This window comes from Mchenga conophoros, linkage group LG3 (assembly GCF_057382185.1).
Source record: "Mchenga conophoros isolate Kocher_MC1m ecotype Shallow Benthic linkage group LG3, M_conophoros_male_GT1.1, whole genome shotgun sequence".
Classification (NCBI taxonomy): Eukaryota; Metazoa; Chordata; class Actinopteri; order Cichliformes; family Cichlidae; genus Mchenga; species Mchenga conophoros.
In genome coordinates, this window is record NC_140528.1 from 33,356,125 (window position 1) to 33,368,315 (window position 12,191).

At 43.4% G+C, this 12,191-nt stretch overlaps 1 protein-coding gene across 1 annotated transcript; it reads left to right on the forward strand.

Moving 5' to 3' along the window:
- LOC146578263 (E3 ubiquitin-protein ligase TRIM21-like) lies at nt 1-4,486 on the forward strand. The gene is made up of 2 exons (XM_085268594.1): nt 1-83; nt 2,633-4,486. Exon 2 carries the CDS (start codon nt 2,642-2,644, stop codon nt 4,337-4,339), a length of 1,698 nt encoding a protein of 565 aa, XP_085124720.1. The 5' UTR covers nt 1-83; nt 2,633-2,641; the 3' UTR covers nt 4,340-4,486.
- The last annotated feature ends 7,705 nt before the right edge of the window (nt 4,487-12,191 follow it).

The window sequence follows — 12,191 nt, forward strand, 5'->3', positions numbered from 1 at the left end:
GCAGCAGCAGAGCTGCAGTCGAGTCCTGTTTGTCTCTAAAAGAAGATTCACTGGAGTCCATCAGGTTTGTCTCAGCAACAGTGGTGAGTGCAGCTGACCACACTTCCTGCTTCTACACAAATCTTCACTCTGTTCACTTTATCAGGGCTCTAGAGCGCCACCTCATTTCTCCATGGTGCCACTTAGGCTACGTCCACACTCGCCCGGATAGATTTGAAAACAGCGCTCCGCGTCCACACTAGTGTTTTCAGTCGTTTTCACAGAGTTGTGCGTCCACATTAAGACGGCTGAAAACGCTTACGTTCCAGTCCTGCGCATGCGTGAAACGCAAGATGATTCGACCGGTCTCATTTCTGTCTGCCGCTTATTCACTTTCCAGCTGTTTGAAACGTCGCAGCAGAGGTGGAGGAAAAGTACCGAGTTTTAAAATGGACTAACAATGAGGTGGAGTTGTTGCTGCGAGTAACACAAAAGTACAAAGTTGCAAAAGCGAGAGAGAAATAAAGAATTTGAAGAAAAGCTCTGTAGAGCATGTGCAGACTGATATTCATCTTTAATAGGACTGTCAAAACTGCTGCTGTATAATGCTCTCCACTATCTTTGTTTAATTGGTCACATGCCTGCATCACATGACTAACATGCATCATCGTTTTAGAAAGTCTCTGTTTTCACTCTTCACTGTGACACAAACGCACCGTCTCCAAATTATTTACTTTCCGGCTGTTTGAATCGTCGCAGCAGAGGTGAGCAGCGTGATAGGAGTGGATGTAGCTGTGGGTAATGAGAAAAGATGAAAAGAACGATTGATAACTTTTTCGTTAAGGCCGGTGCTCTGACACGGAGCCATCAACCTCTCAGTGTCTAACACTGGTCTGCAGACGGCATCAGATAATGAGCCACATTAGATGGACTCTGAGCCCACTGACAGTAAAAGGGTGAAGTGTAGACATTTGGAAGAGAGCGGCCTGACCAGTTTCTCTGACTATGATACTGTAAAGCTGACAACATGATGCATTTACTGTGGTGAGTGTGCAAAGACCATGGCAGGTGTTGTGCCAAGGTAGGGATCCCCAACAGGATCTGTTTCCCTGCGTCAGGAACATCGGCTGGGCAGGGAAAGCGGACCCAACGCACTCCGCCTCCATCACGACCAACTAGACGTGGAAGGAGTGATGTTTTAGTGACAACATGAAAGATGAGTGTGACCGTTCAGTTTGTGGGTTACAACAGAAAATTATACATTTATTGTTCTCGTGTGTTATCGGACGGGATCATTTTAACAAACCGAGGACATTTTCCTGATAATTATCTGTATCCTCCTGTAACTTTACTGTTTAAAGAGCTAAAACCTCCAACATTTCAGGATCAATAAGTCCTTATAAGACGTGTTTGTGAGCTAAAAATCAAGAATGTGGGATACTGTTTGTCTGTGTCAGCCAAACAACTTCACATCTTTGTAACGACTGTTAAAAAGATGTTCATCCTGTTGATCCTGTTCATCTGGACGCTGCACTGTACAGCAGACACGACGTTGTTCAGTTTGTGTTTCAGATGAACCAGTTTGTGTCTGAGTGTGTTGCTGGGTCTCCACCAGTTACTCTGACAACTGAAGGTTCAAGATTTTTATTTTGACATTTGCACACAGGACCAACAGTCCATGCACAGTGGAATACTTGTGCAGAGCTTTCCAAGTCAAATCACACTTTAACAATATAAAGACAGAAAAAGCAGGAGGATAGAAATGAAGTCCGGAGTAGGGTAGTCGTACTATTTTCTATATACAAAGAAAAAGAAGAAAATGTACAGAGAGTGTGTAGTTCTCTACCTCTTATCGCACTCACAGTGTTGCACATTTGTTCCACAGATCTGTTTCACAAGTCTGTTGTGAGTGTATTGCCCGATGGTCAGTGAACCGATGATACATTCAAAGTGAGGTTAAGTAGTGCTGTGTTATTTTAAGTGTTCAGTGTGTTTTTGTTTGCCGTCAGTCTGACAGTTGTGGGGAAGAAGCTGTTGAAGAATCGTGTTCTGTGTGTGATGCTGCTGTCCGCTCTGTTGTGTCTGAGATTGTATGTGCAGCTTTGTATGTGCAGGTCCATGGATGCAAGTGTTGTTCCCATAATCCTCTCTGCAGACTTTCTGACTCTGCAGAGCCTTCCTCTCTGTCTGTGTAGTGTTTCCATACCAGACAGTGATGCCTGCGGTGAGGATGCTGTCTATCAGTCCTCTGCAGGCCTGGGTGAGAGGGTGGTGGTTCATGCCAGCTTTCCTGAGCAGCCGAATGAAATAAAGCCTTTGTTGGGCTTTTTTCACAGTTGCTGTAGTGTTGAGAGTCCAGCTCAGGTCTGATGTAACCTGCAGTCCCAGGAATCTGTGGCTGTTTGCCCTCTCCACCTCCGTCCCTTTGACGATAAGAGGCTGCAGGGGAGGGAGTTCTTCCAAAAGTGCAGTATTCATTCCTTGGTCCGTGTTGAGGATGAGGTGAAGAAGCTTCTGTGATGAGTAGAAACTTAAAGAAGTCCAGACGCTTTTCTCTCAAAGCTCCTCAGACTACTGACGCTTGTTTCTCTCTTTGTAAAAATGAAATTTAAAGTGAATTTTGAATCAAATGTTTCTCTTCTTTCTCCCTCAGAGTGCAGACATGTCTGCTGCCAGCAATCTGCGATCTGAAGATCAGTTTCTGTGCTCCATCTGTCTGGATGTGTTCACTGATCCAGTCACTACATCATGTGGACACAACTTCTGCAAAACCTGCATCAGTCAGCACTGGGACATGAGTCAGAGCTGTCAGTGTCCCATGTGTAAAGAGACTTTCTACACTCGACCTCAGCTGAAGATCAACACCTTCATCTCTGAGATGGTTGCTCAGTTCAGACGTGAAGCTCAGCAGAAAGCCAGCAGCAGCAGCTCAGAGCAACAAGCTGCCAAACCAGGAGAAGTTCCCTGTGACGTCTGCACTGGAACCAGACTGAAGGCCCTGAAGTCCTGCCTGGTGTGTCAGACCTCCTACTGTCAGACTCACCTGGAGCCTCATCTGACACTGAAAGGTCTGAAAAGACATCAGCTGGTTGATGCTGTGGAGAACCTGGAAGGCAGGATGTGCACGAAGCACGATAACCTTCTGCAGCTGTTCTGTAAGACCGACCAGACATGTGTCTGCATGCTCTGCTCTGTTTTAGACCACAAGAACCACGAGTTTGTTCCTCTGAGAGAAGAATATGAAGGAAAGAAGGCAGAGCTGGAGAAGACAGAGGCTGAGATTCAGCAGATGATCCAGAAGAGACGACTGAAGATTCAGGAGATCACAGAGTCGGTGAAGATGAGTAAAGATGCTGCAGACAGACAGAAAGCAGAAGGTGTTCAGGTCCTCACGGCTCTGATGGAGTCTGTTGAGAGATGCCTGAAGGAGCTCATGAAGGAGATCGAAGACAAACAGGAAGCTACAGAGAAACAGGCTGAAGGTCTCATCAAAGATCTGGAACAGGAAATCTCTGAGCTGATGGAGAGAAGCTCTGAGGTGGAGCAGCTCTCACGCTGTGAAGACCACCTCCACCTCCTCCAAAGCTTCTCCTCCCTGAAAGCTGCTCCACCCAGCAAGGACTGGACAGAGGTCAGAGTTCATCCACCATCATATGAGGGGACTGTGGGGAGAGCTGTGGCTCAGCTGGAGGAGACAGTCTGGAAACCCATGAAGAAGAAGCTGTTAGAGGCTGAGCTGCAGAGGGTGCAGCAGCATGAGGTGGATGTGACTCTGGATCCTGATACAGCTCATCCTAAACTCATCCTGTCTGATGATGGAAAACAAGTTTATCATAGTGATGTGAGGAAGAAACTTCCAGACAACCCAGAGAGATTTTCTAAGTATGTTTGTGTTTTAGGAGAGCAGAGTTTCTCTTCAGGCAGATTTTACTTTGAGGTTCAGGTTAAAGGAAAGACTGCGTGGACTTTAGGAGTGGCCACAGAGTCGATCAACAGGAAGGGAAAAATCACAGTGAGACCTCAGGATGGTTTCTGGACTGTGATGCTGAGAAATGGAAATTTGTACAAAGCTAATGCTTCCCCTTCAGTCCCCCTCTGTCTTCATCCTGGTCCTGAGAAGGTGGGGGTGTTTGTGGATTATGAGGAGGGTCTGGTCTCCTTTTATGATGTAGGTGCTGCAGCTCTGATCTACTCCTTTACTGGCTGCTCCTTCACTCACAAACTCCACCCATTCTTCTGTCCCAGTCCTAATTATGGAGGTAAAAACTCTGCACCTCTGATCATCTGTCCTGTCAATAACATTAATCTACCCCTGATTTCATTTGTAGATCCGCTTGATTTCTATTCTGATTCTGATTGAAGGGAACAAATGAACATATTGAGTGTAAATCCTCTACAGTCTCCATGTTTCTATAGAATCTGATCATCAGGACTCTGATTCACACTTTGATTCTCATGGAGTTTGATTTGAACAGAAGAAAAGTTGAATCAGGAAATGTTCCCACTGATGGAGACTCGAGCTGAAGAGCAAATATCAGAGAACAAATGTCCAAAAGCTTCATTTCCAATAAAGTTTGTTCAATGCTTTGAGTGAATCCAGACTCATGTGTGGCTGTTATACGGAGCATCAGAGTCCAGCTGAGTTATGTTGGATACAAACTGCTTATTTTGGCTCTGTGAGGAGTTTTGTTCACTGAAAACTGATGAGACGGATAATATTCAAAGAACTCTGTAGAGATTCATGCATCCATGTTCTCCACCTGCAGGTGTGGAGGAGAAAGGTGGAGCACAGACTGCTGCATCCTTCCAGTCACATCATTTTGATGATTATATTTGCATGTTGTGATGATTTGGGTTAAAGACAAACAGAGTTGAACGGCTGCAGTCACAGCATGAAGACGATGCTGAAGCTGAGCTGTCAGTGAACATGTTTCACTGTGATTTGATTTGAAGAATAGAAAGTGTGTGTGGCTGCTGACAGCTGCAGTCTCTGCTAGTCTGCATAACACACACACAACTTTCCCCCTGAGGCAACGATGCAGCAACAACACAACAGCTGCAGACACACACACACACTGTTAAAGAACACTTTACTGTTTAAGGCAGAATTCCTCAGTAACAATGATTTGAGTCTACTGTGTCTACTGTGGTTTCCAACATACAATCTACTGAAACATGTTTTTCTTTCTGCCGTACAAACTATTTGATCACAACATCTTTGCTTTTTTCCTCCAATCGTTTATTCTGATTATTTTATTTAGTTTAACTAAGAAAAGCTTAAAATTTAACTCTTAACCTGATTTAAACGTTTAATTTCTCATTAACTCAGACTTTTAATTTATTTCCTTGTTTAATGTATTATTTCTTTATCCTTGTTTAAGTTTGGCCGATCCTTTCTGTGTAACCTGTTTAATCTGACCTTTGACCCTTTAATTTTAACTTAACAGTACTCTTGTTTTGACCTTTGACCTCTTTATTCCTTATAACCAAAAAAACCCTTTTATCTGATATTTTCACATTATTGATTGATTATATATATCTATTATATTTTCTCACCTTACCTTTCATTTCATTCATTCATTTCATTTATTTTTTCATTTTCAGGCACAACAAATACGTATATTGAACATAAAATACACAAAACAAAAAACAAAAATTGCCTGAAAAAGGAGTGGGACAAAGAAAACTTATTAAATCCCACCCCTATACTCACTCATCAACAAAAAAAAATATAAACTTCCCGCAGCTACGCCCATCATTGCATACAGACCCATCAACAGCCCCGGCACATACAAGCTTCTAAACGGCAGCTCGCAAACAACAATTAGAGCCTTCATAACTGAATACAGAATATATAAATTATAAATTACATTACCACAGGTAACAGGCAGTAATAACTACAAGTAACAAACACACATACATATACATACATATATATCTACACACGCAAGTACATATATGTACATACATATTTTGGAATTTTTTTGCATTGTTTCAATTGTAAACTCAGACTGTTCCAGATTTTCACACCACATACAGACACACAAAAGCCTTTACGGGTTGTTCGAGTTCTGGGTAATTTGAATTCTCCAAAGCCTCTCACATTATAAACCTTTTCTCGAATTTCAAATCTAGTTTGTAAATTTGCCGGTAAAAGTTTAGTAAAAGCTTTATACAAAATTATGGATGTATTGTAATTAACCAGATCCTGGAATTTAAGTAACTTTGCCTGAAGAAAGAGTTTATGAGTATGATCTAGATAACCAGCCTTGTGAATAATACGCAGTGCTCGTTTCTGTACTGTGACTAATGGAGTAGTTGTATTTTTATATGTATTTCCCCACACTTCCACACAATATGTAAGATATGGAAGAACCAGGGTACAGTACAGAGTACGAAGTGCATCTTTATCAAGGAATTGTTTCACTTTGTTCAAAACTGCGAGGCTTCTGGAAATTTTGGTTTTTATGTATCTGACGTGGGGTTTCCATGAAATTTTATTATCAATCACGACTCCCAAAAATTTGTTTTCACTCACATTATCAATTGGTACGCCTTCAATGATAATTGGTAATCCTATATTATATTTTAAATTACGAAAAAACATTGCTTTAGTTTTATTTATATTTAATGATAATTTATTTATGTCCATCCATTTTTTTATTAATTGTAGCTCCCTGTTTACGGTCATTACAAGATCAGTATAATCATCGCTACTGAAAAATATGTTGGTGTCATCTGCGAACAGTATGAGTTTAAGTACTTGAGAAACATCAAAAATATCATTTATGTATACATTGAAAAGTTTTGGTCCCAACACTGACCCTTGGAGAACACCACATGTAATACCAAGTTTCTCTGAATGGTAATGCCCTATGCTAACATATTGTTCCCGACCCGTTAGGTAACTTTTTAACCAGTTACCAGCTTTCCCTCGAATACCATATCTTTCCAATTTATCCAATAAAATTGAGTGATTGATTGTGTCGAAGGCCTTTTTGAGGTCAACAAAAATACCAACTGCATATTTATTTTTATCCAGTGTATCAGTAATTTCTTCTACTGCCTCAATTATCGCCACTGAAGTGGTTCTTTGCGTTCTGAAACCATACTGACCAACATTTATTATTTGACGTTTTTCAAGGAATTTTTCTAATCTTGAATTAAAAAGTTTTTCTAGAATTTTTGAGAATTGAGGCAGTAGAGAAATAGGCCTATAATTGGTAAAACTGTGTTTGTCATTACTTTTATATAGTGGTATTACTTTCGCAATTTTCATTTTTTTTGGAAAACAACCGGACTGAAATGATAAATTACAGATATATGTTAAGGGACTAACAATATTCAGAATAACCTGTTTAACTACAGACATATTTATGTCATGATAATCCATTGAAGACTTACTTTTACATTTTAATGTGATATTTATTACTTCTTGCTCATTTGTAGCTGAGAGGAACAGTGAAAAGGGATTTGATTTTATATTACTGATATTTTCATTTTTATGACACGGGATGTCCGCTGCTAGTTCAGGGCCAACATTTATGAAGAATTTATTGAACCCATCGACAATATTACTCATGTTGTGATTTTCACCATTTGCATCAGTAAAATATTCAGGATATGATGTTCCAGAAGATCCTTGTTTAATTACGTTGTTTAACACATCCCAAGTTCCTTTTATATTGTTTTTATTTTCATATAATCTTCTTCTATAATAAAGTTGTTTGCTCGTTCTTATAATATCAGTCAATTTATTTCTATATGCTTTATATCTTTGTTCCACTTCTTTTGTTTTTACTTTGATAAACTGTTTATACAGATTGTTTTTCTTTTTGCAAGCATTAATAATTCCTTTTGTGAGCCAAGGACTTTTTATCTTTTTTTTCTTTGTCATGTGTTCGTTTACAGGACAATGTTTATTGTACCACATAGTAAAAATATCTAGAAAATTATCATAAGCCTTGTCCACATCTGACTCTTCATACACCGAACTCCAATCTTGTTGTGCTAAATCGAAATTGAAGGCATGAATTGCTTCTTCATTTATTGTTCGCTTTGCTATCATGATCTTGGTATCTATTTTTTTTAAATCACAGTCACACAAAGTAAAAACTGGTAAGTGGTCAGTTATATCACAGACAAGCAGACCACTATTAATTTGGAAATCCATGACATTAGTAAAAATGTTGTCAATAATAGTGGCGCTATGTGATGTTATTCTGCTTGGCTTTGTTATTGTTGGATATAGTGATAAGCTGTACATCGTGTCAGTAAAGTCATCAATGGCTTTTAACCTTGTTGGATTTAGCAAATCAATGTTAAAATCACCACAGATAAATAGTAATTTTTGGTTCACCGAAGCAAACGTTTTTTCTATCCATTCATTAAAAGTGTCAATACTTGAACTGGGTGTCCGATATATACAACTTATTATAACATTTCTCTTTTTTTCATTCATGATCTCAATAGTCAAACATTCCAAAATTCCATCAATAGCCATAGACATAGTTGTTACAACATTATATTTTATAGAGTTATGAACATATATAGCAACCCCGCCGCCCGCCTTATTTAATCTATTCATGTATTTTAAATCATATCCATTCAAACAAAAATCTATTCCTTTATCGACATTGAACCAAGTTTCAGTGATGGCTATAACACTAAAGGGGCGAGAAAATTGTTGCAAATAGTCCTTAATGAAATCAAAATTAGAGTACATACTTCTGCTGTTAAAGTGAATTAATGAGAGCTTCCCGTCTAGGTTAATTTCTTTTTCATATTGTTCCTGAGTGAAATAATTACAATTTTTAACAAAAGAAGAGAGAAAGTTACTTTCAGAATCTATTTCTGGATCTATTATATTATGCTCCTTATATTCACAATCTAGATCAATTACTTTCTGTTGAAGAATTAATTTCAACGTGTCCATGTCATTTCCTGGTGTAATTGATACATTGGTGTCAGTTATACTTGTCCAGATCCTCCATGTTCCTCACTATCAGTACTTTTGCCTCTTCTGGTGTCCCGTTTAGCTTAATGAAAATCTTACAGTTTGTTACCCATGTATATGTTGTATTTTACCGTTCTTCTTCAGTTGCCTTGCCTTCCTCACGATGTCTGCGTTTTTTCGTGTCAGATGCTCATTAATGAAAACGTCCGTGCCTTTCAGTTTGCGTCCTTGTTTCAGCAGTGCGACCTTGTTCTTCCGATTGACAAATCTCATAACGACGGCCGGCAGTCTGTCACTCCTCCTGGGCAGTGAGTGACATGCTTCTATGTGCTCCAGGTCCATCTCTATCCCCTTGCTTTGGAGGAAGGACGCCACCTGTTGCTCCACCGAGCGGGTCTCCTCGACGTTCCCGGCCACCGCGCGCGCGTACGAGCGTGGCTTGATTTTAATACCGCTGATGACCACGTCGTTCGTACGGGTGTACTGCTCCAGGTCATCCACCCGCCGCTCGAGATCCATGATCCGTCTGTCCTTCTCGGCATTTTGGAGGCGTAGCTGTTTTACCTCCTCCAGAAGCCCCAGAAGCAGCTCCTGCTGCGCCCTGACTGCGGCCACGTCTCCGCACAGCGCTCCGAGGGAGGTTTTAATGTCTTCAACCTCCTCTGGTGTTGGGCCTTTCTTGGGTGGCATACTGAAGCGAGAGCACGAGGCGGCCACCACGAGGGACCTGGAAGCGGAATTTCTGATGATGGCGCCTGGCTAGGCCTGCTGGCTGATGGTGGAGCCTGGCTGTGGCCTGCTGGCTGATGGAGGAGCGTGGCTGGGCCTGCTGGCTGATGGAGGAGCGTGGCTGGGCCTGCTGGCTGATGATGGCGCCTGGCTAGGCCTGCTGGCTGATGGTGGAGCCTGGCTGTGGCCTGCTGGCTGATGGAGGAGCGTGGCTGGGCCTGCTGGTTGATGGTGGAGCCTGGCTGTGGCCTGCTGGCTGATGGAGGAGCGTGGCTGGGCCTGCTGGCTGATGGAGGAGCCTGGCTGTGGCCTGCTGGCTGATGGAGGAGCCTGGCTGTGGCCTGCTGGCTGATGGAGGAGCGTGGCTGGGCCTGCTGGCTGATGGAGGAGCGTGGCTGGGCCTGCTGGTTGATGGTGGAGCCTGGCTGTGGCCTGCTGGCTGATGGAGGAGCGTGGCTGGGCCTGCTGGCTGATGGAGGAGCCTGGCTGTGGCCTGCTGGCTGATGGAGGAGCCTGGCTGTGGCCTGCTGGTTGATGGAGGAGCGTGGCTGGGCCTGCTGGCTGATGGAGGAGCCTGGCTGTGGCCTGCTGGCTGATGGAGGAGCCTGGCTGTGGCCTGCTGGCTGATGGAGGAGCCTGGCTGTGGCCTGCTGGTTGATGGTGGAGCCTGGCTGTGGCCTGCTGGCTGATGGAGGAGCGTGGCTGGGCCTGCTGGCTGATGGAGGAGCGTGGCTGGGCTTGCTGGCTGATGGTGGAGCCTGGCTGTGGCCTGCTGGTTGATGGTGGAGCGTGGCTGGGCTTGCTGGCTGATGGTGGAGCCTGGCTGTGGCCTGCTGGCTGAGATTTCAGGTGAGCAGGTTTTGAAAATCGGATGCTGCGCTGCTGAGGAGCCCGTCTTTCCTGTGACTCCTAACACTCCCGTTATTTTCCTTTAATTGGACTTTGGTTAAGTTCAATCCGATGTATTAACCGACCTTTGAGGTGAAGTGCAGCTGCGAAGAACGCTACGGCAGGCAATGAGGTGCGTTTAATGTCGCTCTTTTAATTTGAGCGTCCATAAATTGAATGTCTTATTTTTTCTTACTTTATTATTGCTAATTTATTGGAGAATTTGGCCATTTAATTAAGATAGATTTTATGTTGTTGGTGGTAAAGATCTGGATGGATGTTTTATTTTATTCTGTGTTTCTATTTTTCAGTTTTACTTTTCAAGACTTGGTGAATTGCCTTTTTCTACTTTTTGTTTAGTTTTGTTAAAATTAGCAGCAGTGAGAAGTGTTGTTGTCGGTCTTGAATATATTTGATGTAGCCCATACTGTTAAGGTAAGTGTGATGTTTTTAGTTGTTAGTCTGATGAAGAATCTTTTATTTTTCTCCAAAAGTTGATTGTGTTTATCTGGACATAGTGTTTTTCAGGTCCAGCTGAATGCAGGTTTCCCCAGTCTTATACGTGTCAGGAGCATCAGCACAGCTGAAATGCATTTTTCCTAAGCACCGCGTCTCTGTGGCTTTTAAACCCCAAAACACGCTAAAACAAAAATGGGTCCACCCCAAGGATGGGGTCCCCCGGTGTAGTTTCCACTGTGACAGACTGTAGGCTTCCTCAGAGTGAGGCTGAGAGCGGCAGGCCCAGCTGGAGTCTGACCCGTGTCACACAGTGGAGGTCAAACCTTCTGTGCCACAAACACCAGATTAACCAGTTTCACTCATCATCCTTCTACTGTCAGATTTTACTGGTGCAGGTTTGATGAATCACCATCTGAGAACATCTCTGATGTGGGCGCCACTCACAGGGATCACTTCCTGTAGAAGGGTCACATGACCTGTTATAGGCCCCTTTGTGATGATGACAGCGACGCCCCTTTCATGTGAGGTTAAACCCAGAGAGCTTCGTGTGACCTCTGACCCTGATCACCAGCGTTAGGGTCAGTGAAGGTGAGATACCATGTGACAGGTTCATCCTGTTTGCTTGATAAGCAAAGCGAGCCAATCAGTGGAGTTTACTGGTGTGAAGGTGAAGCTGGAGAGAAGAGTGAAGAAGTCAACATCACTGTATCAGGTAATGAAGTCGTTCATTTCATCAGACTAACAGCAGACTGTTATACCACCTCTACATCACTCTGTGGGTCTTTTCCTCAGATAAAGAAGTGATTTTTGAGATCCCTGCACTGCACCACTTCCCCTGCCGGTGGCGGACTCCCTCAGGTGTCGGTGCGTTGGTGGTTCTTTGTGTCTGGGGGTGGGCGTCCGGGTACACACCGGCTCACTCCTTGGCGGCCGCTTATTGGGGCTCGCTCGGGCCATTTCGGAGGTGGGGTGCCCCCGGCCTCTCGGCCTGGGGCTCGGTCACTCAGGCACAGCTGGCTGCCGGCGGAGCTCACGGGCGCGTCACTGCAACTCCCCCTGGCTTCTGCTCCGCGGCTGCTGAGTGAGCCCTCATCTGGGACTCTCCTTAGCTCTTACTGGGACAGTGGCGCAGCTGCCCCTCTGTGGGTCTTCCTTGGTCTCTTGTGTTCTGGGGGCCTCT

Excerpts from the sequence above, each read along its gene's own strand:
- LOC146578263 (XM_085268594.1), top strand. The coding sequence starts at position 2,642 with ATGTCTGCTGCCAGCAATCTGCGATCTGAAGATCAGTTTCTGTGCTCC.